This window comes from Heterodontus francisci, chromosome 35 (assembly GCF_036365525.1).
Source record: "Heterodontus francisci isolate sHetFra1 chromosome 35, sHetFra1.hap1, whole genome shotgun sequence".
NCBI lineage: Eukaryota > Metazoa > Chordata > Chondrichthyes > Heterodontiformes > Heterodontidae > Heterodontus > Heterodontus francisci.
In genome coordinates this window covers 56,248,555-56,276,376 of record NC_090405.1, presented here as the reverse complement: position 1 = coordinate 56,276,376, position 27,822 = coordinate 56,248,555, and the positions used below count along the sequence as shown (strand labels likewise).

The following is a 27,822-nucleotide window of genomic DNA, read 5'->3' as shown; positions in this document are numbered from 1 at the left end:
GGCTCTTCACCTCTTGGAGGTCCTCCTTGACCTCGACCCCCATTGACTGCAACCGGAGTAGATTTTGCATAATTTTCTGGAGTCGGGACGGTTCCCTCTGTCTCTCTCTCGCCTTCTGAACACCTTTGTGGATGAAGAACCTCTTGATGTTCTCCTTTATCGCTTCCCACCAGTGAACTGGAGACTCAAAGAGGGGTTTCACGGTCCTCCAACCTTTGTAATCCCTTTTGAGCTCCTCAACGTTCTCTGGGGTCAGCAGTGTCGCATTGAGCTTCCACGTCCCTCTGCCAACCCGCTGGTCGCCCTGTAAGTGACAGTCGGCCAGTAAGAGGCAGTGGTCGGAGAAGAACACCGGCTTGACGTCGGTGGATCCGACCGTGACAGCACGGGACACAAACAGGAAGTCAATCCTGGAACGGGCAGACCAGTCCGATCTTGACCATGTGTATCTGCGCTGCGCTCCGTCTGCAGGTTTGCTGAAGACGTCGTGCAGTTTGGCATCCTTAACTGTTTCTACTAGGAATCTGGACGTAGCGTCCAGTTTGCTGTCGTCACTGCCGGATCGTCCAGCCGCATCGATGATGCAGTTGAAGTCACCGCCTAGGATGACCGGCCTGGACGTCGCCAGCAGCAGTGGGAGCTGCTGGAAGACGGTCAGCCGCTCGCTGCGTTGTACCGGGGCGTACACGTTGATCAACCGGAGCGGAGCGTTGTTGTACGTTACATCTGCTACGAGGAGGCGACCGCCCACCACCACCTTAACCTCGGACATGGTGAAGTTACCTCCACACAGCAGAATACCCAGGCCGGAGGAACGGCAGTCATTACCCCCCGACCAGATCGATGGCCCGTGGGACCACCATCGCGACCACTGCCTGTAGGTGCTGAGGTGTGGTATTCCACACTCCTGCAGAAACAGTAGGTCAGCTTTGACCTTGGCAAGGTAATCCAAGGTTGAAACACATCGCGTAGTAGATTTAATGCTACGCACATTAATGGAAGCAATTCTTACACCCATTTTTTACTAAAAATTAGTTGTTGCTTCCCATACCATTTGTCCTCGCTAGTCCCAGTCCTTCCCCTTCGGGATGTTCCTGCATACCCATCGTATGCGCAAGCAGTTTCACGTTGGTTGGGCTCAGAAACCCCTCCTGATTTTTCATGCAGGGTTTGTGCCGCTCGGGTGACATCGGGGGGGGGTCTTGTAGGCAGAGAGGATTGGGTTGTCCTCAGCTGCTTCCATCTGTTCCTCCTCGAAAACATCACAGCTCCCGGTCTCCCGGAGCTCAGGTGCGCCAGACGTGTCTTTGCTCCCGGTGTCCCGGAGCTGAGATGCGTTGGCCACGTCGTTACGTGTGGGGAATTGGGGTTGGGGCACGCCGGGCCCATCACAGCTTCCAGTGCCCGGGGGCTGGGATGCTTTATCATCCATCTCGGAGTTCTGCCACCTCTTTTGAAGGGGCTGTCGTTCCAGCATTTCCCCGTCCAGTGAAGAGGAGTTGTTGCAGTCTGATTCAGAAGAGAGCCTCCTCTTGCCACTGGTTTGGGTGGTGGCTTTGGGATGTTTTTTCTTTGTGGTTTTCCTCTGGACCACTTGCCACTGACCTGTTTGTCCATCTGCTGCCTCCTCCTCCATTGATTCTGTCTGTGTAGGAGGGGTTTCCGGGCGCTGGGTAGGTGCTGGGTCGTTGGTTTCAGCTGCCTCCCCTTCCTTTTCAGGTTGAAGTTCCTCACTGCGAAGAAGGTTGCTGGTCTCCTTTCGAATAGCGGACGCCTTCGTCGAACCTTCTCCCGGCCTTTCCTTGGACCTTGCCACCTGAGCATAGCTGAGGCAACGTTTGGGGCAGGTCTTGTAGAGATGGCCTGCCGCACCGCACAAGTTGCAACACTTAGTCTGCTTACAGTCCTTGGTCTGATGGCCTTCCTCCTTGCAGTTCTTGCAAACAACCGTGCTGCAGTTGGCTGCCATGTGACCAGATTTGCCACAGGTGCGGCAAACTCTGGGCTGCCCAGCGTAGACCAAAAAGCCTCGACTTCCCCCGATAGCGAAGCTGGAGGGAGGGTGGATGATGGCTCCACTGGGATCTACCTTCAAGGTCACCTTGACCTGCCGCTTGCTGGACCAGATCCCAAAGGGGTCCTTGACATCAGTGCTGCTGCCGGCCACCTCGACGTACCTGGCGAGAAAGGTGAGTACATCCACCACCGGAACATGGGGGTTGTAGAGGTGAATCGTCACCACCCGGTCCCGTTGTGACGGAAGCGTGAAGAGCGGCTCCGCTGTGAGGATCGACAGTGGAGCCCGGTCCCCTTTCTCCTTGAACGCCTTCAGGAACTTGATGCATCCCGCCACGTTCCGGAACGTCACGTCGAAGTATCCACTGCTGGGGAAATCCTGCAGGCAGAAGACGTCCGTCGCTTGAAATCCGCAGCAATCGAAGAGAATTTTCTTGATGAAGAAGGTGCGATCGACCGGTGCATCTCCTTCCTTGTCCTTCACGACCACCCGAACGGTGTTGCGCACTCCCTGGCTCGAAGCTCGAAAATTGGTTATAGCCATTTTACCCAAAGCTTCCCCAGGATCAAAAGGCAATGATCATGGTCTCTTCTCAATCAAAGAAGCACTGATAAGAACAGATACTACACTTGATCTTAGCCAAAAGGCCGATAGACACTGAACAGCTTACACAGCAACAGTACATCCCTCTTAATCCTCTTTATGGGAGCAGCTGTGCGTTCCACCTCTCTGGCGCAGTACCACTTTTACATCAACAGATAGCAACATTGAGCCATCTGAAAGAAATTGGCCGATGTTCAAATTATGATCAGTCACTAACCTTCAAGAGGGCTCTCAACTGGATTTACACTGCGTCTTTAAAACTTTTAAGATGGAGCAACTAAATTTCATTTGATTTCAATTAAGGTAAGATTTTTTTCATTCATTTTGTTTGAAATCAGCAGCACCTGGCAACACATTCTTGAAACAATAAATTGTAATTGTGTTGCGCCTTTAACAGAGTAAAATGTCCCAAAGCTCTAACAGGAATGTTATCCATCATAAATTAATAATGCTGAAAATAGAGACATGTTATTAAAGCTTTTCGTCTTGCACTAATCAGGACAATCGCAATAACCACCAATGTAAGGGAAAACAACAACTGCGGATTATTTAGCAAATGTTGTCCATTTGCGAAATCATATCAAATGTTGGACACTGTGTTTTGAGTTTTACAAGCACAGGTTGGTTGGGTACGGCCCGTACCTTGTCTGTTGCGAACAGCAGAAGGGACATGCTGTTTGATACAATCTGCCAGTCTTTGGGATGTACGGCCTATATACCTAGCATCACACTGGCATTGAAATTCATATATCACATTACTCATTTGTGTGATAGGCAGGATATCTTTTTGGATTGACGGCAGCATCCGGTTAGCAACGAACACCACACATGTTGCTACTGCATAGTAGCAGCTAGCTTTACCTGTTGCTCAAATTTTTGGGATACATCAAAGTTTATTAAGAATTACGCTGACAATGAATTTAAGATTGTCAGTAGGGCTCACAGTGTGGCGCATATGCGCGTACTGGAAGCTACATATATTAATACACAGGGCCCTGTTCTTTGCAGACAGAAAGAACATGTACAAACATTGCGCCTGTTTCAGCTGAACATAATAAGTGACAGCCATTTGCTGGTTCATTCCTCATGGCAATGCCTTGAACAATCAGAATCAAACTGACTGGTTTAAATTTTAAACAAAGCTTGGCAGTTAACTGTCAGTCATTGTAAACTGGTGCATTCACCATGGCAACATCTCTACCAAACAGTTCACTTGCCAACTAATCAGCACTCTCTTATACAGTATAAGTTGTTGTTTTCCCTTACATTGGTTATTCTTGCGGATTGTCCTGATGAGTGCAAGCCGAAAAGCTTCAACAACATATCTGTATTTTCAGCAATACTCAAGTTCTGTACTACGAAATAACTATAAATTAATAAATTGACACTGATCTACATAAAGATATATTAGCACCGGTGACCAAAACCTTGGTCAAAGAGGTAGGTTTTAGGGAGTGTCCTATAGTAAGAGAATCCAAGAGATTTATGTAGGGATTTCCAAAGCATAGGGCCCAGGCAGCTAGGGATGTGGGGTTGCACATGAAACCAGAAGTGAAGGAGGGCAGAGGGTTGTAGGGCTGCAGCAAGTTGGGGAGATAGGAAGGCCTTGGAGAGATTTGAACACAAGGATGAAAATTTTTTAAAATCGAGGTTTTGTTAGATCAGAAGCCAATGTAGGTTAGCAAGCACAGATGTGATGTGTAATATTCCCTTTAGAGTGCGGGTGCACAGCCGTGCAGCAACCTGAAAGTCCCTATGCATAAGCTGGCCCCTTTAAATTACAGCACATGCGTGGCTGCAGAAAAAATTTAAAGGGGAACACATTTTTAAAAAATGCACCTGCACACCCCAGAAAAGTTTAGAGGTAACATTGGTGATGGGTGAAATGGACTTGGTGCGAGTTAGGATGAACACAGCAGAGTTTTGAATGAGCTCAAGTTTATGGAGGGTGGAAAGCTGGACATCAGCCAGGAGAGCATTGGAATAGTTGAATCCTAAGTTAATAGAAAAAAAGCACAATCTCATTTTATTGAGAGAGATAAAGAGAGAGAGAGACAGCAAGAGAGAGATTACCTAGTTTGACATAATTGTTACCCCAGTCTCAGGTCAACATGGTTGAGGAGATGGAGATAAATGGGGCATTTGCAAGTTGTCAGGCTGTAACAGTGGAGTGCTGCAAGGATTAGAGCAGGGGCCTCAGTTATTTATAATTTATATTAATGACTCAGATGAAGCAATCAAGAGCAATGTATCCAAGTTTGCTGACAAAACAAAATTAGGTGGGAATGTAAACTGCGAGAAGGACACAATGAGGCTGCAAAGATTATAGACAGATTGAGTGGGCAACAAGCTGGCCGATGGAGTATAATGTGGGCAAGTGTGAGGTTCTTCACTTTGGTAGTGAGAATAGAAAAGCAGAATATTTTTTAAAAGGCGTGAAACTTGTAAATGTTGATGCTCAGAGACTTGGGTGTTCTCAAAAAGGAACAGAGAAAGTTAGCATGCAGGTATAGCTAGCAATTAGGAAGGCAAATAGCATGTTGGCCTTTATTGTAATGGGATTGGAGTAAGTCATGCTAAGGAAGTCATGTTACAATTGTATAAGGCTTTGGTGAGATCACACCTGGAGTACTGTGCGCAGTTTTAGTCTCCATATTCAAGGAAAGTGGTGTTACAGCAAAGGTTCACGAGTTTGGTTCCAGGGATGAGAGGGTCCTATGATGAGAGGCTGAGTAAATTGAGTTAATAACCTTTGGAGTTTAGAAGAATGAGAGGTGATCTCTTTGAAACATACAAGATTCTGAAGGAGCTTGACAGGGTAGACACTGAGAGGTTGTTTCCCCCATCTGGGGAATCTAGAACATGGGGACACAGCCTCAGGGTAAGGGGTTGATCATTTTGGACTGAGATGAGGAGAAATTTGTTCACTTAGAGGGTTGTGAATCTTTGGAATTATTTACCCCAGAGGGTTGTGGATGCTCCAAATTTGAGTATATTCAAGGCTGAGATTGATAGATTTTTGATCTCTCAGAGATTCAAGGCATATGGGGAGCAGGCAGGAAAATGGAATTGAGATAGATTAACCATGATTGTATTGAATGGCTGAGCAGGCTTGAGGGGCTGAAGGGTCTATTCCTGCTCCTATTTGTTATGTTCTTCTGACTCCTGACTGCCTTCTGAGGGAGCTTAGTGAGTCACTCAGTTGTATTAAACCTCTACAAATGACTGCAATGGTTCAACAAGAAGGCCCACCAACCCCTGAGAAGACAAGTTAAAACTTCTTATAGGAAACTCTACATCAGACCAGTGGGAGTCATTCAGAAAGGAAATAGTGAGGGTTCAGGTCCAACATGTTCCAGTAAAGGTGAAGGGTAGGACCAACAATCAAGGGAAACCTGGATGTCAAGGGATATAGAGGATTGGATAAAGAAAAAAAAGGAAGCTTATGGCAGAGTGTTGAAAACAGTGGAGGCACTAGAGGAGTATAGAAAGTGTGTGTGTGTGTGGGGGGGGGGGGTTACTTAATAAAGTAATTAGGAGAGTGAAGAGGAGACAAGAAAAATCACTGGCAGACAAGATAAAGGAAAATTCCAAGGCGTTTTATAAACATGTAAGGGAAAGAGGATAACCAGAGAAAAAGTGGGGCCCATTAGGGATCAAAGTGGCAATCTGTGTGTGGAGCCGGAGGACATAGGTGAGGCTTTAAATGATTACTTTTCATCTGTGTTCACTATGGAGAAGGACGATGTAGGTGTAGAGATCAGTGAGGGAGATTGTGATATACTTGATCAAATTAGCATTGAAAAGGAGGAAGTATTAGCTGTATTAGCGGACTTAAAGGTGGATAAATCCCCAGGCCCAGATGAGATGTATCCCAGGCTGCTATGTGAGGCAAGGGAGGAGATAGCAGGGGTTCTGACACAAATTTCCAAATCCTCTCTGGCCACAGGAGAGGTGCCAGAGGACTGGAGGACAGCGAATGTGGTACTATTATTCAAGAAGGGTAGTAGGGATAAACCAGGTAATTACAGGCCAGTGATTCTAACATCAGTGGTAGAGAAATTATTAGAAAAAATTCTGAGACAGGATTAATCTCCACTTGGCGAGGCAAGGATTAATCAGGAATAGTCAGCATGGCTTTGTCAGGCGGAGATCGTGTCTAACAAATTTGATTGAATTTTTCGAGGCAGTGACGTAATGTGTCGATGAGGGTAAAGCAGTTAATGTAATCTATATGGACTTCAGTAAAGCTTTTGATAAGGTCCCGCATGGGAGATTGGTTAAGAAGGTACGAGCCCATGGGATCCAGGGTAATTTGGCACATTGGATCCAAAATTGGTTTAGTGGCAGGAGGCAGAGGGTGACGGTCGAAGGTTGTTTTTGTGAATGGAGGACTGAGACCAGTGGGGTCCCACAGGGATTGGTGCTGGGACCCTTACTGTTTGTACTGTACATTAATGATTTAGATGTGAATATAGAAGGTATGATCAGCAAGATCAGAACCTGTTCTGCCATTCAATAGTATCATGGCTGATCTTCTGCCCAGTCCCCATATCTCGATTCCCTGGGAGATCAAAAATCTGTCTATCTCAGCCTTGAATATAATCAACGATGGAGCATCCACAACATCTGGGTAGAGAATTCTAAAGCTCACGACCTTGATTCACAGAGACTGGATAGGCTAGGGTCGTTTTCCTTAGAGCAGAGAAGGCTGAGGGGGGACCTGATTGAGGTATATAAAATTATGAGGGGCATAGATAGGGTAGAGAGGAAGAACCAGGAGGCATAGATTTAAGGTAAGGAGCAGGAGGTTTAGCGGGGATTTGAGGAATAACTTTTTCACCCAGAGGGTGGTTGGAATCTGGAACACACAGCCTGAAGGGGTGGTAGAGGCAGGAACCCTCACAACATTAAAGAAGTATTTAAATGAGCACTTGAAATGCCATAGCATACAAGGCTACGGGCCAAGTGCTGGAAAATGGGATTAGAATAGATAGATGCTTGATGGCTGGCACAGACCTGAAGGGCGGAAGGGCCTGTCTCTGTGCTGTATAACTCTATGACTCTCAGTGAAGAAATTTCTCCTCATTTCAGTCCTAAATGATTGATCCCTTATTCTGAGGCTGCGTCCCCATGTTCTAGATTACCCAGCTAAGGGAAACAACCTCTCAGTGTCTACCCTGTCAAGCCCCGTCAGAATCTTGATGCAGACGTGTATTCAGCAGCTGGCAGGACAGAATTTCTTGGGTTTGCTGTGCTTCTCTATCATGTTCTGAATAAAGCAGGGAACATGGTGGTGTCATTTCTAATAGGTGCCTTTTGTGAGCTGGAAGCAGGTTTGGCAAGCTGTGGTGTTAACATTAGCCTCAGGAATTGGAAATGGATTCCTGCATTCTGCAGTTTTAAAGTTCTTGGCAGGTAGCTTCCAGACCAACTCCTGACAGCCATGATTTGGATGAAAGAATAGAAAGAGTTACTTATCCAAGTTTGCAGATACCATTAAGTTAGGAGGAACAGTAAACTGTGTAAATGGGAACAGGAAGTTACTCAGGAACTCAACTGGACTAAGTGATTGAACTCCATCTACTACAGTTTTCCCAATGTGGGGAAGTATGAGGTCATCCTCTCTGAATCCAGGGAAGACAAATTGGACAAATCCCTTTCAGCATTCGAAGGGTCCCTTCCCTCGTGACACCTTGGCCCACTCCTCAATCACCCCCAACATCCCTTCCCCTTCCATGCAAACACAAAAGGTGCAGCACCTGCCCTTTTACCTTCTCTCTCCTCACTATCCAAGGCCCCAAACACTCTTTCAAGGTGAAACAGCGATTCACATGTACATCTTTCAGTTTAGTATAATGTATTCGCTACTTACAACGTAGTCAGCTCTAAATTGGAGAGACCAAATGCAGATTGGGTAACTGCTTTAGTAGAACACCTCCGTTCAGTCTACGAGCACGACCCCGAGCTTCTGGTCACCTGTCATTTTATTTCTACACTTTGCTCTCATGCTGACTTCTCTGTCCTCGACCTACTGCAGTGTGCCTATAAAGCTCAGCATAAGCTCGAGGAACGGCAGCTCGTCTTTTGATTCGGCACTTTACAGCCTTCCAGACTCAACATTGACTAACAATTTCAGACTGTAATCTCTGCTCCCATTTTGTTTCCTTTTCTTTGCATGCTTTGTTTTTTCTCTTGTTTTGCTTTTGGAATGTAGCACACCTACTGTAGGCACATCTTTTGTTTCTTTGTTCTTTTCTGGACCCATTACCACTCCCTTTGGCCCTGCACAACTGACTCTTCTGTCATTTAATCTCTCCTATCCTCCACTCTATCACAGACCTTCCCTTTTGTTCTTTTTCCTGCCCTCCCTCATTTCAGCTGCTTAAAACCTATTACATCTCTAATTTTTCCCAGTTCTGATGAAAGGTCAGGAACTCTGTTTCTCTCTCCACAGATGCTCACTAACCTGCTGAGTATTTCTAGTATTTTCTGTCTTTAGTTCAGATTTCCAACATCTGCAGTATTTTGCTTTTGTATTATTATTGAATTCACTGCCACTTCTGTTCCAGGAATGCGTACCTTGAAAAATTCAGCTCTTCTCATGAATGTGATTTCCATTTGTCTCTCTCATCTTGTCCACCTTCATTGCTATTTCCTTTCATATGTTTGATCAGGTATCTACCAAAACCCGCTTTCACAGCCACATTTCCTTCCTCAGCAACTGTCTTCAGCTCTGACTTATTCCACGTGAATTCCAATTACAATTTCACCCATCTGCAGCATCAATGTGGACTCTTCATGTGAACTCAGCATAAATTTCCCCAGAATCTATTGAGTTAAGCGGTTCTCCTGAGCTGTGCAGAGGAATGGGGATTGAATAACACACTTGACACAAAATGCAATGTCTTGGAAGTAAGTTTACAAATTCTGTTCAGAACTTCTAAAAGGAGACATTAATCAGCAAATGAACCTGCAGAAAAACTTAGCATTGTGACATCAGATTTCATTACACCAATCTAATTTTATCTCAGCCAACAGACGATTAAATCCTGAATCTTAAAGAGATCACTGAAGATGGTCACTCTCCTTACATGGGTTTGTGAGCAGGTCATTTACTAAATCATTCATTAAAAATGTCTGACAGCTTTTTTTTTTACAGGCAAACCAAGTAAAGAATTATTTTTCTTTGTAAGTTTCCAAATCCAGAAGACAATAGTTCTGGGTCTCTAGATTTTAACAGATGACGAAAAGCACAGTTGAGCCAATAAAGTCATTTTACGTGAGGAAAGATCACCACCAGCTCTTATCCACTTTAAAGAATGCAAATTATATTAGAAATAAATGTTGCCCAATTATTTTTCCAGCAAAGGTCCATCCTTGATGTATATAGTCCTACAATATTGGTGCTGTACAAACTGCCACATAAATGTTAGAGGGGAAGGGAATTCCACAGCATTACAACAATCGAAAACTTGAGTGCACAATGCAATTGCCCAGTATAAGTATGCCCTACCTGACCTGGGACTGCTTGATGCTGATTCTGGGTTTAGAAAGGTGGAAGTGTTCCAATCCCCAGCACTGACACTTGCCTTAAAATGGGATAAATGAATGAATAAATGAAGATAGTCTCTTTTTTTTAAACAATAAAAGTTTTGTTCAGAAATTTGGCAGTTACTCAAGATTGAAGTGAAGCATTTATTGCTGTTTTATTTTTTGGTTAGCCTTAATTAACTATCAGATTAGCTTCTTATCTGGTAGTGAGCATCAAGCATGCTTTGCAGAGTACGCTGCTTGCATTCACAACAATAAATGATCAGTGAGCAGAACCCCCAAACATTATGAGTTTGTTACAAATAGTTAGAAATAACAATATTCTGACTGTGAAACGAGCTGGTGCTTTTACTTCCCCTGAAGGCACTGGTTGCTGCTGGGGCACAGTTTCATCATATGCTTGAGTACATTGTGTGTTTGTCTAGACACTGAGAGTCAGCAGGCTGCTGAACCATGTCATAATACCACAGCAGAGCCTGATCCTGTTCTTACCTGACTTTCACCGGTACTTTACAACTGAGATCAGTGGATAATGAGGAGCAGGAAGCCTGAATGATTTCTCCCCTCAAGCCCTAGGGCATTAGAGCCAATAGTAGTGGCCCAGTTGCTGCCGATCTTACTGAGGTAGCATAGTGTGTTAGCAATTGCTAATAGAAGCGATAAGTTGGCCAGACAGTCCAATTAACAATCCTCAATTGAAACAATGACACTTTCTCAATTCTCGAAAGGTACGGAAAACAAACAGCTCAATGCAGAAAGTCAGAATAACGTGGGTTTTAATTTTTCAGTGCAAGTCGGGTGACAAACATTTAAAACAACGCAGAATACCATCAAACAAGGAAGAGAGTGTGTCTCCCATTGAATATCCTATCTGATAACAGCACCTATATCACACTAGCCTCAATCCATAATATATTTTAACACATGACTTATGCCAGAGATCAAGTCTTTGCATTAGATTTCAGCAGTTTCTTGGCAAACTTGAAAATGAGCTATTGGGCTTCTCAACCTTTTGGATAATCTTAGGAAGATCATATAAAGAAAAAAATCCAGGAACAATCACAGTTAAACAAAAGTTATTATATTGTTTAATGTTTCAAAGGATCTTCTCAAGTTTCCTGAGCTCACTGGTATTCTCCACAAGTCAAAATGATTTATCCTTTATTGAAAAGTCAGCCACTACCAAACTGGTTTCTTGTTCTGAAAACAGATAAAAGTAATTGTGAATTTTCTTTTCCTTTATGGTTTTGTACTTTAAGGTTCTGGTGTTGAAACTCAAACTTTTCTCAGCCCTGAAAGTTCAAAATAATCAGTAAATCTTAAAAAGTTAACCTAAACTTCTCTGCTTAAATTTCCATGAGCGATTCCATTGTCTCCCTCCCATCTCCCAGATGGGCAGGAAGTTCTACATGAAGTAAAATGTCAGGTGGTTAGTTTTTACTCTCACTTTCATTTTTCCCCAAAAGTGTTCCCTGACACTCCTGGGGAAACAAGCCAAATTACCTTACCCCACAATGGAACAGATATGTGCACCTTCATGCACACTGCTGGGAGCTGATTCCCCATATGCTTGCAGCTTGCGAGAGCCATTGAGTAAAATAAAAGGCAAAATTAACAAAGAATTCCCGTGATGGCATGCATACTCTCCACTGCATCTTTTGGTTAATTAAATGGGCAGTGAAGTAGACCCCAGGTATAGCACTGCCAAACGGAAAACTTTGGGACAAACGACCATGGGAGAGAGCCAAGAGGAAACCCATCTACACAAAAGTAAAATACTGCTGATGCTGGAAATCTGAAATAAAAACAGAAAATGCTGGAAATACTCGGGTCAGGGAGTATCTCTGAAGAAAGAACCAGAGTGAACGTTTCAGGTTGATGACCTTGAAAGGTCTTTGATCTGAAACGTTAACTTTGCTTCTCTCTCCACAGATGCTGCCTGACCTAAGGAACCCCATCTCTTCATTTTTGCTTTTGTCATTGTGTGCATAGTGCTAAGATTGTTACAGAAAGAATATATTCCTATGAGCTTTATTTTCATATTAAAACAGAAAACACAAAAACATTGAAAATAAAAGCCACATAGAAAAAGTCTGTCTTAAGTTATTAAAAGAACGCTGGTAGATGCTCCCAGGGCATGTTCACAGGAAGTCTGCATTTGGAGCGCTGTTGTGATGCTTAGCTACTAACCTAGTCTGTCCCTTTAAGGCCACTGTTCTAATTACTCCCTGTTGGTGGGTGTTATGAAAAGACAAATTCAGGCAGTTGCAACTGCTTGTGAATTTTTGACATCAATCACAGGGCAAATGTAACTGCTTGTAAAGTTCTGGGTCCAGGTCAGAAGAACCCAGTAAACTGGCTTTCTTCCACTTTTCTACAATTGCTTTGCATTATTTCTGACAAAGTATGATGCCTGCAGTGTGGTGGATGCACACACGAGATACATAGTTAGATTGACTAGTGTGCAGTCTGCTAGAGAAATTCTTGGCTGAAATAGCAAAGCAAATGACCAGCGTCACTGCAAAGCGGTGCAACAGATTGGTAACAGAACAAAAGATCGAGGCCATGTCGAAACACTGGAAACAAGTTTTAGGAAAAACCCATTTCTCAAATAAAGTTGCATGTTTACGAAGTATCAAAATGTATGAATGCGCGAACCAGTCCTTAAGTCCACTGGAGCTTATAAACACAGATTACAATGCACTATTGTATGCCTCTACCTAACAGCTTCTGCAATTAAATCATCTATTAAAGTGGTAACTGTGTTTTTTAATAAAAAGCGCAAAATATTGCTTTGCAGCACATTTGTGAAAATATAAAAATAATTTCTATATAACAATTTTTTTTTAAACTTCTGCTTGTAAATTTCTGTCATAATGCATCTTCTAGTTCACAAACACAAATAAATGGTTATTTTCTGCTCTATGTCACCACATCACTTTTATATTGGTAACTAATGTGCAAATCATCTCCTGGCATTTACTTTGCAGTAGTGTAATTAAAAAAAACACATGTAGGAATAGAATCAACTATTTGGTAACAGTCCATGGAGTAGCAACAAAAAAAAGGTCTCACATTGCCCCAGGATATCAGGCAGGAATTAGGGGCTGGAGCAACTCTGAATATAGGTTCTAATAGATCAGACTGTAGCACAACTCGAGGACTCTCGAAATGTAATGAACAGACTTTCCTTCATGGTTTAAAGACTTATAAATAGATGCTCTACTTATTAAATTGCTCCATCAAAACATTTGTAATAAGGGACTTGGTTAATATGGAAAAATTGGAACAGAATCTTCCATACAATCTTCACAGTCAAATAGACTTGTTTCCTTTTTCCCTGCTTTTGAGCTTCTCTTTGTAGCAGTAGGAACAGTAAAACTCTGTCTCTGGGCGGCCATAGAAGGGGCAGTTGTGCTGTTTGCATCGGTTTTGTTGCAGGGAATAAGGGGGAGCTGCCATGCTTCGTCCTTTGGTTTTCTCTCCATTCTGCCACACTGAGGAAACGTCCTCATCTGCATATTCCATGTAGTCACTAACATCCCCGGTGCCGAACCCATTGGTGTATGTGTGACTTTTGTGTTCAGTGGGCAGCAAACACTTTAAATGCTCCATGGTTTCCACAGTGGGGAATCCAGAGAGACCCGCAGGGCAGTAACTTTGATAAGACAGCGAGCGACTATGCTGTGGGTACGTTGCGCATGTTTTCAGAGAGCCGACAACGGGTGGCTGATAGTCAGCCTGGTAGCTTGATGACTGAGATTTAACCTCAGACACGTGGATGACGTGCCGCAACAAAGCTGGCGTGTGGGTGAAGTGGGCAGAGGTGAGTGTGCCAGTTTTAGGGGTTCCACTGGTGAGAAGTGAGTTGGTCTCGGTTGGCTGGTCACTCCTTTCCTGTGGTTTCAAGCCCAGCTGACCCATATGGCTTTGAGAAGAGCCTTGAAGAGTGTCCTCCTGAGAATTTGGTGCTGCCTTGCTCTTCTGAGATGGTTCTTGTTCCACCTTTTTACACGTGGAGTTACTGGATGTTTTTTTCTCTGCTTCTTTGCGTTTTTGCTCTTGCTCTGCATTGAAACGCTCCTGAGCGGTGGTCAAGTAATAATTAATCATCTCCTCGTGAAACTGGTGCCTATGGCTAGTCAACAGAAGACCAGCAAAAATGAATTTTCTCTCTCCTTGCATAGCAGCTCTCAGTATATTGAGGCTGAGTTTGACATCAGTGCTGTACTTCCACTGGTCAGCTTGCTTCTCTATTGGAGATTTAACAGAGATATTTGACTTGTCAGTTGGAGATGAACTCGCAGATTGTGATGTCTCCTCCTTACTTCCTTTATGAGATTTGTTGGATTCTTTTTTCTTGACTTTCTCCACATTCTCCCCATTCCGCCCATTGCTGGAGTTTCCCCTATTAATTTTTCCATGTACCAGTCCTCCGAGTCCTCCCATGTTCTTCTTTATTTTAATCCCCAGGGTTTTGCTAAGGCTTCCGAGTTTGTTTGCAACAGAGTCCGTCCTAGTCTTTTCCTTGTCCTTCTTTTGTTTATCTCCTTTATCTTTTTCTTTCTGGATTTTGTTCCCATTCAGGTTCGAATTGCTGCAGATGGAGTCTCTGTCTGACCCCATCGAGTCAGACAGTGAATGGACATCTTCCCCTACTGAAGCAGTTGGTGATTCCGGCTGGGCCAAAGGTGCCTGTAAGTACAAACAATTCATAAATAACCTCAAAATCAACATTATAAGACAAAACTACTTAGAAAAATAATTACAAGATCTTTATATTAACATCTGACTGCTATAATAGTTTTGTCCCACAGTTTCCACAATATTTGGTAATGTTACCAACAACCATCCATTATCTCACCCAAACTGCTATTCTGTGTATAATCTTCGACAGTAAGTACCAGTGGGCTATTTGACCATAGGCAGACTCACAACTCTGATCATCTGCCATCGACACATTGTTACCACCAAGGCGGGAGGAGTGCACTGTTAATTCAGTCCCACTTCTCCACAGGTCACAGCATATCAATAAATTTTCCCACTTACCAAAACAACCAATTGGATACTTTATTTGTCCCTGAATAAAGCAGATCAACCAGGTTTCTTTAATCAACAACAAAATTAACCATTTATTATAAAACCAAGTCTTAACCAATAACGAGGTAAATCTATATACAAATTGAGATATTAAAGCTCCTTATTTTCCAAAGCCCTCATTCACACACACATACATCCAAAAACCGGTTAACTGGGAAAAAAAGGGATTTTGGTTTACAGCCGTTTCAGAGGAATGAAAGGAATAAAAAAAAGTCTGTCATGATCTGGAAGGAAGTTCTTCGAGTAGGCGAGGTGTCCCAAAGTCAAATAGTTGGATGCCACTCGAAGTCTTTCCAGGTGAGGCTGATGAACAGTTTGTGATGGATAGGCGTTCAAAGAACTTCAAGAGTAGAAGGCTTCACATAATGTCTTCCATCAGGTGTGCAGCAACAAAGATGATCGTAGGTCTTACAGCAGCAGTGTAGCAGTAAAAGGTTTCTTCCAATATTCAGGATTTCTTAAACCCAGCAGGCAACAGTACAGCTTGATGCAGGGATTCTTCAGAGACAGGAGGTAATAGGAATCTGCCACATTTGAAATACAGGGTTTCTTCTCAAGAGATGCAGGATTCCATCACAGAGAGGTAATACTTTTTCTGGGTCGTCTTCTGATCTCCAGGCAGGTCAAAATCAAATTTCAAATGCCTGCTTTTGTCCATACTTACTGGCTTTTTAAAGGTCCAAATTGAAACCAAGACCTTCCTGATACAAGTCACACACCCAGTCATAAATTCTCTCTGGTCATAACGAAGGATAGCTCTGAGGTCAACCCCCTGCAGGTTTCCTTGAAATTACCAGCATTCTAGTTCTTGTTTATCTGTTCAGCTTTAGTTGAACTTCCTTTCGAAACAGCCATAAAGTTCAACTATTTGCAGGTGTTTCAACGCCCACTGAAATCCATTTTCAGTTTTTAAAACACAATCATAAGTTTTAATACAAAAAAATCCTCGTAACAAATGCACTGTCCAATAGAAGCCACTGATTAGTAATCAGCAGCAGAAGCTCCAGATAACCTTTCTTCCTTTAGCCCAAGGGTGTTCAGGCCAATTGTAGAATCCCATCTGCTGCTGTAACTGAATGAACCAACTCAGCACACACACAGGGGATTTAATCTGGGATCTTCCTGGTCTGTGTGGATCAGTTCTGCACTGTGAAAAGTCATTAGCAATTGAACCACTAGAAAAAATTGGACTGCATGTTACGACCAGGTGAGAAAGAGGTCTAGGGTTCCCTTTCAGCCTTCACCTGGTCCTTCTGTAACAGGGCTTAATTTTTAACACACCGTGTTTCAGTTCCCCCTTGGTGAATTCTTGTTCACCGCTTTCCAATTACAAGAGAAAAAAAGCACAAACAGGCTTTCTTAGATTTAAAGAAGAAAAGTTGAAATTTATTAAACTTAAACTCTAATTAGGTTAATGCCTACGGATACATGACGCGCCCACGCCAGCCTGCATGCACGATACACACATGCAGATAGGGACAGAAAGAGCAGAAGAAAAATAAAGTGGAAAAGTTTGAGGCAATCTCTGAAGAGGGTTTTTTGTTACTGTGCTTCGAGCTCACTGTAGAGTCCTTGATTGTAAGTAGATCTTGCTTTTCGTTGGGGTCCAGTATTCTTTTTAAACCTTGGTCACAGTAGGAGACTTTTCTCTCTTGGGGTTCATGTGTCTTCAGTGGGTTTTGGAGTTCTGTGAGAAAGATGGGAGCAAACAGGAAAGGCTGTGGGAAGCCAGTCAGGAGAGGTCTTTTCAATTCAGGAGCAAACAGCTTTCTGCAGACTCTCATTTCAAACTGCACAATTCAGAAAAAAACCCAGACTGCCAAGCATGTTAGTCATGTGATGAACTGATTTGACCACGTCTGTTTGTGTATTGTATTGGAGCAGGGAATACTTCCTTTGTTCCAAGCACTGTCCGTTAATATGCAAAAATGTCTTTCCAGCCAGGGGCCTGGCAACCCCTTGTCACAGGCCTTCTCTTTTTCTCCAGCAACAATTTGAAATTTAATGTCAATGTGGTGAAATTAATATGCCTCATTCTTGGCAGGTGGGGACCTGCATGACACCTCCACACGCAGGGGAATGAAATGCGATTTGAGAAAAGGCGCATTTCCTTAAAAGAGTCAGGAAAAATATAAGATACAGAAAACCATGCATTTCTCTCATTCATTCCCATTCATTCATAAATCCTAAAACTTACTACAGCCTGTCTTCTCTTGGTGCCAGTGCTGCTTTAATTCACCCTTCTTTGGGGAAGTTTTTCTTCACTGTGCCCATTTCCATGACTGCCTAGGGTCTTTGTTCCTGATGAGGTCTGCCTGGGGGCGGGGTGGGGGGAGGAGATGGATTTATTAGCCCTAAATTGGAATTTTTTCCAAGAGAGTCAGTAGTGGGCATGTCTATCCTGAACTTTCTTTCAGTGCTTTACTGAGTCATGCAAAGGCTTTTGACTTCAGGGGATGGGTGGTTCTCTTTTTCTCTGACTGTGGGGAGGATTCTTTGTCAATCTCCTCTTTGTTCACTGGACACTCCTGCCTGCAGGTATATGTGCAGACTCTACTGCACTCCCCTGTGGCATTTTGACTAGGTGAGGTATCACCTGCACGGTTTCTCTGCCCCCTAGAGGTCTTTCTTTGTCTCTGCAGGTTCCTGCAAATGCTGTTATCAAGTCTGGTGGAGTGCTTCTTGTGTCTGCAATTACGTAGGAGGATGTGGGATTTAACTTTTCACATTTTCGGGGTTGGCTGACTGGATAGTAGGGGTTTTCATCCGGAATTCCTCCCAGGCTTCCTTTAATCTGCCTTCTTGGTCACTTTTTCCCCTTCCCTGCCTAACCTTTTGCCAGCCTTGTGCCTGCCTGTCCCTTTTTGTTCTCGGTGGGGGTCCCTTACAGTTCACCAGCTGGAGGGTCGGCCTAACACTGGTACAGGACTTAGGGGTGCAGATTTCACTGTAGGTTGGGGTTTCCCCTCAACTTGACATGTGGCAACTCCTGCAGTACTCCACCACATCTTTGTGGAGTTTTGGCCAGTTAAACTGCCGTCTTACGTGGGTTTTGGTCTTTCATATACTGGCATGTACAGCCACTGTAATCTCGTGGGCCCTTCTTAATATTTCTCTCCGGTACCTCTGCGGCACCACTAACTGGAGAACTACTGTCCATCCCTTGCTTTCAGGTCTGTGAGGAGAACTCCACTTCCTCATCAGTACCTCATTCCTTAAATAGTAGCAATCATGGACTCCCTCTGCTTCACTTTCAGACTGGATCGCCTGTGCTAACTCTCACAATACTGGGTCGGCTCGCTGAGCCTCAGCTGGGGAAAATCCATTTAATTCATTCCCTGGTTCACCTAACTTTCCAAAGAAAGTCTCGGACAGGCAGACCTCAGTCATCTGCCTGCAGTGCCAAAGCAGTCTCCTCTGGGGGAGGTGGCTTGATCATGGCCTGATCTACTACACATTCAGGGAAACTGCAGAAGTCCACCTCCCGGCACAGCCCTGTCTCTCTGATCTCCTGCGGTCTTTCTTTCACTACTGTGGGGGGCTACCTTCACCCCCGCCAGATCATTACCTAGGAGCAGGTCAACCCCGTCCACAGGCAGACTACGGACAATCCCTACGGTCACTGGTCCCGAAACTAAGTCGCACCCGGTGTACAGGTACAGACAGACACTGCCCTCCAATACCATTCACCACCATTCTGGTGTTCACTGGACTCTCTGGGGGAAAGGTTAGGCCTTTTCCCAGTAAAAGGGATCTAGTGGCCCTTGTGTCCCTGAGAATCATTATGGGATTGCTTGCCCCTTTCGAGGGGTCTGGGGTTACTTTCCCTTCAGACACAAAACCCTGATAACCCTCAGGAACCCTATTAAATGTTCTTGTATTTGCAGCAGTAGACCTCTTGTGTCTCTCCCTTACCGCAGTTAAAGTCACAGCTTGTTCTGCTGTGTTTTCCATCAGGTTAACTTCTTCACTGAGCGGGTGTGCCCTGATTAACCGTACAGGTTTCCCCTTTGTTTCCAGCAGTCAATTTTTAAATGCCCTGCTTTATTACAATGGAAGCACAGAGGTCTCTGGATCTCACTCTTGCTGACAGCACCTTCCTCTTTGGCTAGAGGAGGGCCCCCTTTGTCTCCTGCTTTCCTTTCTCTCCCAGGACTGGTTGGGCTTCTATCACCTTCCCACCTTTTGTCCCTTTCAGATTTGTGGGGTTCTCCCCTGGGAAACCGCCTTATAAATTGAAGCAAAGTCATCAGCCAGAACGGGCTATCTGAACCTGCTGCTCCTCTACATGGGTCTTTATGGAGAGTGAGAAAGAGTTTTTACATTCCTCTAACAGAACTACTTCCCTGAGATTCTCATAGCTGAGCTATACTTTAAGAGCCCTCAGCCACTGGTCAAAAGCCAGCTGCTTACTTCTTTCAAACGCCAGATAAGTTTGATTAGCTTGCTTCTTGAGGGTTCTAAACGTTTGGCGATAGGCTTCGGGTACTAACTCATATGCCCTGCGGATAGCATTTTTTGTCAGCTCATAATTTGATTAACTCTCATCTGGCAACGGGGAATAAACCTCATGGGCTTTTACAGTTAGCCTGCTTTGTAGTAAAAGAGGCCAAGTCTCAGCTGTCCCTTTTAGCTGCCTTGCCAGTTTCCCAAACGACACAAAAAGTGCTTCTACATCTTCCTCATTGAATTTTGGAATTAATTGAACTAGTATTAACAAATCTGTACCCAGCCCTGAATTACGCTCCTCGATATTGGCCATGCTTTCACTGGGGTTACTCTGTTGCCCCCTAGTTAACTCAAGCTGCTTCAGCTCTTTCTTCACATTCTTTCTGGAATATTCTTTCTCTCTCTCTCCCCTCTCTCTCTCATTCCTTCACCTGTCTTTCTTTCTCTCTCGTCTCTCTCTTTTTCTTCATGTTCCTTCTGGAAGGCTCTCTCTTTCTCCCTCTCCTGTCTTTCTCTTTCCCTGTCTTCTAATTCAAGTTTCCTTTGTTCCAATTGTATCTTTGCTAACAGTAGAGAAAGAAAATGTTGTTGAGAATACTGAGATTCAGGCTACGAGGCTAGATGGGATTGAGGTTCACAAGGAGGAGGTGTTAGCAATTTTGGAAAGTGTGAAAATAGATAAGTCCCCTGGGCCAGATGGGATTTATCCTAGGATTCTCTGGGAAGCTAGGGAGGAGATTGCGGAGCCTTTGTCCTTGATCTTTATGTCGTCATTGTCGACAGGAATAGTGCCGGAAGACTGGAGGATTGCAAATGTTGTCCCCTTGTTCAAGAAGGGGAGTAGAGACAGCCCTGGTAATTATAGACCTGTGAGCCTTACTTCGGTTGTGGGTAAAATGTTGGAAAAGGTTATAAGAGACAGGATTTATAATCATCTTGAAAAGAATAAGTACATTAGAGATAGTCAGCACGGTTTTGTGACGGGTAGGTCGTGCCTCACAAACCTTATTGAGTTTTTCGAGAAGGTGACCAAACAGGTGGATGAGGGTAAAGCAGTGGATGTGGTGTATATGGATTTCAGTAAGGCGTTTGATAAGGTTCCCCACGGTAGGCTATTGCAGAAAATACGCAAGTATGGGGTTGAAGGTGATTTAGAGCTTTGGATCAGAAATTGGCTAGCTGAAAGAAGACAGAGGGTGGTGGTTGATGGCAAATGTTCATCCTGGAGTTTAGTTACTAGTGGTGTACCGCAAGGATCTGTTTTGGGGCCACTGCTGTTTGTCATTTTTATAAATGACCTGGAAGAGGGTGTAGAAGGGTGGGTTAGTAAATTTGCAGATGACACTAAGGTCGGTGGAGTTGTGGATAGTGCCGAAGGATGTTGTCGGGTACAGAGAGACATAGATAGGCTGCAGAGCTGGGCTGAGAGATGGCAAATGGAGTTTAATGCGGAAAAGTGTGAGGTGATTCACTTTGGAAGGAGTAACAGGAATGCAGAGTACTGGGCTAATGGGAGGATTCTTGGTACTGTAGATGAACAGAGAGATCTTGGTGTCCAGGTGCATAAATCCCTGAAGGTTGCTACCCAGGTTAATAGGGCTGTTAAGAAGGCATATGGTGTGTTAGCTTTTATTAGTCGGGGGATCGAGTTTCGGAGCCACGAGGTCATGCTGCAGCTGTACAAAACTCTGGTGAGACCGCACCTGGAGTATTGCGTGCAGTTCTGGTCACCGCATTATAGGAAGGATGTGGAAGCTATGGAAAGGGTGCAGAGGAGATTTACTAGGATGTTGCCTGGTATGGAGGGAAGGTCTTACGAGGAAAGGCTGAGGGACTTGAGGTTGTTTTCGTTGGAGAGAAGGAGGAGGAGAGGTGACTTAATAGAGACATATAAGATAATCAGAGGGTTAGATAGGGTGGATAGTGAGCGTCTTTTTCCTCGGATGGTGATAGCAAACACGAGGGGACATAGCTTTAAGTTTAGGGGTGATAGATATCGGACAGATGTGAGAGGTAGTTTCTTTACTCAGAGAGTAGTAAGGGCGTGGAACGCCCTGCCTGCAGCAGTAGTAGATTCGCCAACTTTAAGGGCATTTAAGTGGACATTGGATAGACACATGGATGAAAATGGAATAGTGTAGGTCAGATGGTTTCACAGGTCGGCGCAACATCGAGGGCCGAAGGGCCTGTACTGCGCTGTAATGTTCTAAATTCTAAAAACCCTGTCTGGGTCTATTTCTAACACTGTTTCTGCTTCATCAGATTCAAGGGAAAAATGGTTGGCCACTAGCCTTAGGAGTTCAGACTTCCTAGCCTTGCCACGTACAGTGATCCCACACTGCTCAGCCGTTTTCCTCAACTCCTCCATAGACAGTGCATTTAACTTATCCAAGTTACTTCAGCTTGGCTTGGAGAGCTACTAGCTTCAGTTGCAGACATGTTAGTATTCAAGCACACACAACCACAAGAAAACCTGTATTAATCTTGCTCTTTTTTGATTGGGAGCAATTTGGCTTCCCACTTCCAATTTCTCTAGTTTGTCTGTGGGTCAATTCCAGACAGTAGCATGCAAATTTCTGTTACTGCCAGGTGAGAAAGAGGTCTAGGGTTCCCTTTCAGCCTTCACCTGGTCCTTCTGTAACAGGGTTTAATTTTTAACACAGCATGTTTTAGCTCCCCCTTGGTGAATCCTTGTTCACCACTTTCCAATTATAAGACAAAGAAACCAGCACAAACGGACTTTCTTAGGTTTAAAGAAGTTGAAATTAATTAAACTTATACTCTAATTCAGTTAACGCCTGTGCATACACGCCACGCCCCACGCCAGCATGCATACGCGATACACACATGCAGATAGGGACAGAAAGAAGAGAAGAAAAATAAAGTGGAAAAGTTTGAGGCAATCTCTGAAGAGGGTTTTTTGTTACTGTGCTTCGAGCTCGCTGTAGAGTCCTTGTTTGTAGGTAGATCTTGCTTTTCGTTGAGGCCCAGTATTCTTCTTAAACCTTGTTCACAGTAGGAGACTTTTCTCTCTTGGGGTTCATGTGTCTTCAGTGGGTTTTGGAGTTCCGTGAGAAAAAGATGGGAGAAAACAGGCTGTGGTGAGCCAGTCAGGAGAGGTCTTTTCAATCCAGGAGCAAACAGTTTTCTGCAGATTTTCAGCACAAACTGTACAATTCAGAAAAAAACCCAGACTGCCAAGCATGTTAGTCATGTGACTAACTGGTTTGACCACGTCTGTTTGTGGATTGTATTGGAGCAGGGAATTGCTCCTTTGTTTCAAGCACTGTCTGTTAATATGCAAAAATGTCTTTCCAGCCAGGGGCCTGGCAACCCCTTGTCACAGGCCTTCTCCCCAGCAACAATTGTCCATGTGGCAAAATTAATGCGCCTCATTCTTGGCTTGCATTACACTACATAATTTATTTTACATTAGCAGAGACCTACTGCAACCAAGTTAATATGTTTTTAGAAAATATTAGTTTTGTGACTATAGGGTGGGAAGTAAAAGTTTATATCTACGTATGTTCACTCAGCAAATCACACTCCTAACAGCAGTAAAATCATTTAAGTACCATTAAAAACTAATAGCCTGGAAATCTCACTGCACAGGATGGTACAATGCTAAATAGCAAGCTCTTTTGTTTACTCTTTGGAGACATTAACTCACTGAAAATAAACAGGGTAACAGCACCATTATAATAGCAAAGACAGGAGTATGGAATGAATGCTTTAAAAGTTTTCACCACGTTATTGCTCAGGGTAATTTGTGGTGTAATTCGCAACTATTTTTCAAATGGATCGAAGGAAATTCTGTTGCACAGTATCACTGGAGAAATGTTCTACGAGGCGCATAAATCAGAGCAAGAACCTCCATCCCCTGCATCTTAAATGTGTGAAAAAATTTACCCTTGTTTCAGCAGGAATACAAATCCAGGATACATTCATATAGCTGTGCAGTAGGTGAAGCTTAGCTTCCAGGGAAAGGATCAAACTGAAAGAAAAGAATGCATGGTGATAAAACATCCACACGGAAAACAAATGGATTAAGCTTGAAAGTCAGTGGTAAGACTAACAATCCCCATTGTGAAATGACATTGAACAAAACTATTCAATGTTTTACCCTCTCAATTTGCAAAAGTCATCAAGTGAAGCTGAAAGCCAGTGTCCACAACTTGTAATTGATAAATTACTCCTAATCAAGTTACTACAGCACTCACTATTGGATTGCAGGGCTTAATTCTATTCATATATTTGGAATGATTTGTTATTCTCAAAGGGACAAACGATATGCTTTGAAACCAACATTACAACCAAACAAATCCACTCACTTGGCCAATTTGGTGTTGTCGTTGTCATCCTTACCCCATTCCCAATCTTTCTTGGGATCCATCGCAAAGTGCAAAGGTAGCAGTTTGTGTTCTGAGTCAGTCAAGGGAATTGCAGCTAAATGACAGAAAACATTAGCACAACATAGGGAATAAAACTGAATAGTAATTTCTCTTCAAGTTTAAGATAACGGTAGTTATCTGAATGGAGAAATATATTCTCCTTTGCAATTTTACTGAGGACAATTAAAATTACAATTGTGAAGTAGTAATTTTTTGTGAATGCGTTTTATCTGCGTCTCTCAATGGCCACCACTTGATAGTGCAAACACAGAACTTGCTTCCAGATCTATACCAAAGTTGCATGCAAGTAGCTTCACGAGAGTGTGACTTGTATTAAGCTGCACATCAATTTCTTCTAATGGGAAGGCAAGGAGCAGAAGCTAAGTTATTTCCTTCACAGGTGGGAATGGGGATTGCCATGAAGAAGATCAGGAACTTGCCATGCACAGAATCATCTGTGAGAGTCCAAACACAATCACTCACTAACACCAAAACAAACTGTGACAGAATGTTACGCTCAAATCAATGCACTGGCTTCAGCAAACAGATACAAACTAAGGCTGGGGTGGATTCTTTCCTTCCCCAGACTGCCATCCAAATAAAGTATCTGTACAAACAGGAGGAGGCTCACCATTCATTACAATTTTATTTTTATTCATTCATGGAATGTGGGTGTCGTTGGCTAAGCCAGCATTTATTGCCGATCCCTAATTGCCTTGAGAAGGTGGTGGTGAGCCACTGCCTTGAACTGCTGTAGTCCATGTGGTGGAAGTACACCCACAGTGCAGTTAGGAAAGGAATTCCAGGATTTTGACTCAGCGACAGTGAAGGAACCAGGATATTGTTCCAAGTCAAGATGGTGTGTGGCTTGGAGGGGAACTTGCAGGTGGTGGTGTTCCCATGCATCTGCTGCCCTTGCCCTCATAGGTGGTAGAGGTCGCGGGTTTGGAAGGTGCTGTCAAAAGAGCCTTGGCGAGTTGCTGCAGTGCATTTTGTAGATGGTACACACTGCTGCCACTGTGCGTCGATGGGGAAGGGAGTTAATGTTAAAGGTTGTGGATGGGGTGCCAATCAAGCGGGCTGTTTTGTCCTGGATGGTGTCAAGCTTCTTGAGTGTTGTTGGGGCTGCACTCATCCAGGCAAGTGGAGAGTACTCCATCACGCTCCTGACTTATGCCTTGTAGATGGTGGACAGGCACTGGAGAGTCAGTAGGTGAGTTATTCGCTACAGAATTCCCAGCCCCTGACCTGCTCTTGTAGCCACTATATTAATGTGGCTACTCCAGTTCAGTTTCTGGTCAATGGTAATCCCCAGGATGTTGATAGTGGGGGTTTCAGCGATGGTAATGCCATTGAATATTAAGTAGAGATGGTTAGATTCTCTCTTGTTTAAGATGGTCATTGCTTGGCACTTGTGTGGCACGAATGTTACTTGCCGCTTTTCAGCCTAAGCCTGGATGTTGTTCAGGTCTTGCTGCATATGGTCACGGGCTGCTTCAGTATCTGAGGAATTGTAAATGGTACTGAACATTGTGCAATCATCAGCGAACATCCCAATTCTGACCTTATGATGGAGGGATGGTCATTGATGAAGCAGCTGAAGATGGTTGGACCTAGGAGACTACCCTGAGGAACTCGTGCAGTGATGTTCTGGGACTGAGATGATTGACCTCCAACAACCATAACCATTTTCCTTTGTGCTAGGTATGACTCCAACCAGTGGAGAATTTTCCCCGATTCCCATTGACTCCAGTTTTGCTAGGGCTCCTTGACGCCATACTCAGTTAAATGCTGCCTTGATGTCAAGGGCACTCACTCTCATCTCACCTCTGGAATTCAGATCTTTTATCCACGTTTGGACAAAGGCTGTAATGAGGTCAGGAGCTGAGTGGTCCAGGCGAAACCCAAACTGAGCGTCAGTGAGCAGGTTATTGCTGAGTAAGTGCCGTTTGATAGCGCTGTCAACGACCCCTTCCATCGCTTTGCTGATGATCGAGAGTGGACTGATAGAGCGGTAATTGGCCGGGTTAGATTTGTCCTGCTTTTTGTGTACAGAACATACTGTACTCGCTGTTCTAATGCATTGTCTTTCAGCAGAGCATTAACATACAGTTTGCCTTTGCTCCATGACCTTCTGGTCAGTTATTCTCTGTGACCTTGTCCTATCAACACCTCTTTTGTTATCTCTTGCCCCACCCCCACTCTACTTGCTTAAAACCTTTTACATTTCTAACCTTTACCTGTTCTGATGTTGGGTCACTGACCTGAAACATTAACTCCGCTTCTCTCTCCACAGATGCTGCCAGACCTGCTGAGTATTTCCAGCATTTCTTGTTTTTATTTCAGACTTCCAGCATCTGCAGTATTTTGCTTTTACATATAAAAAGTCAACCTGGCTTTTTTCTCTCTATAGATGGCGACTAGTCAGTTGTGTATTTCCAGCATCTTATATCTGTGTTTTCAATTTTATTCTTTGTTTGATTATTTTATCTATGTTGAACATGGTTTTGAAAGAATTATTTCAAATGACTAATTGAAGTGTTATTGTCTGTGTTAAAATGCTTAGAGAAGATTCCTCCGCTCTGTATGTGGGTGTATCAGTCATTGTGCAAATTTACTCAATAACAAACTTCATTTATATCACAAATTCCAAGATGTCTCAGCACTTTGCAGCCAATTAAGTGCTTTTGAAGTGCAATTTATGCACAGCAAGATTCCATAAACACAATGTGATTATGACCAGATACTCTGTTTTTAAGTGATATTGGCTGAGGAATAAATGTCAGTCAGGTCACTGGAAAGAACACCCTTGCTCTTCTTTGAATAGTGCCATGGAATCTATTACCTCTACCTGTGAAGGCAGATGGGGCCTTGGCCTAACATCTCATCCAAACACCACCACCTTTGACAATGCAAAACTTCCTCAGTACTGCAGCAAAGTGTCAGTCTGGATTTTTAAAAAAATTCATTCATGGGATGTGGGCATCGCTGGCCAGGCCAGCATTTACTGCCCATCCCTAATTGCCCTTGAGAAGGTGGTGGTGAGCTGCCTTCTTGAACCGCTGCAGTCCATGTGAGGTAGGTACACCCACAGTGCTGTTAGGAAGGGAGTTCCAGGATTTTGACCCAGCGACAGTGAAGGAACGGCGATATAGTTCCAAGTCAGGATGGTGTGTGACTTGGAGGGGAACTTGCAGGTGATGGTGTTCCCATGTATTTGCTGCCCTCGTCCTTCTAGTTGGTAGAGGTCGCGGGTTTAGAAACTGCTGTCTTGGAGCCTTGGTGCATTGCTGCAGTGCATCTTGTAGATGGTACACACTGCTGCCACTGTGCGTCAGTGGTGGAGGGAGTGAATGTTTGTGGATGGGGTGCCAATCAAGCGGGCTGCTTTGTCCTGGACGGTGTCGAGCTTCTTGAGTGTTGTTGGAGCTGCACCCATCCAGGCAAGTGGAGAGTATTCCATCACACTCCTGACTTGTGCCTTGTAGACAAGCTTTGGGGAGTCAGGAGGTGAGTTACTTGCCGCAGGATTCCCAGCTTCTGATCTGCTCTTGCAGCCACAGTATTTATATGGCTACTCCAGTTCAGTTTCTGGTCAATGGTAGCCCCTAGGATGTTGATAGTGGGGGATTCAGCAATGGTAATGCCATTGAATGTCAAGGGGAGATGGTTAGATTCTCTCTTGTCGGAGATGGTCATTGCCCGGCA

The 27,822-nt window shown here is 44.0% G+C and overlaps 1 protein-coding gene and 1 pseudogene across 5 annotated transcripts in view; both read right to left on the bottom strand.

The window, feature by feature from the left end:
• Positions 1–2,567: 2,567 nt before the first annotated feature.
• LOC137350762 (U2 spliceosomal RNA) lies at positions 2,568–2,679 on the bottom strand (annotated as a pseudogene).
• An 8,270-nt stretch (positions 2,680–10,949) lies between these two features.
• Positions 10,950–27,822, bottom strand: part of otud7a (OTU deubiquitinase 7A) — a 307,458-nt gene continuing 290,585 nt past the window's right edge. For all 5 annotated transcript variants that reach the window (XM_068015653.1, XM_068015658.1, XM_068015654.1 and 2 more), the window contains 3 exons: positions 24,055–24,169; positions 23,633–23,717; positions 10,950–14,869 (listed from right to left, as the gene is read on the bottom strand). In XM_068015653.1, the coding sequence (XP_067871754.1) occupies positions 13,490–14,869; positions 23,633–23,717; positions 24,055–24,169 (1,580 nt within the window). In that variant the 3' untranslated portion in view covers positions 10,950–13,489. The remainder of the gene's footprint in view (positions 14,870–23,632; positions 23,718–24,054; positions 24,170–27,822) is intronic.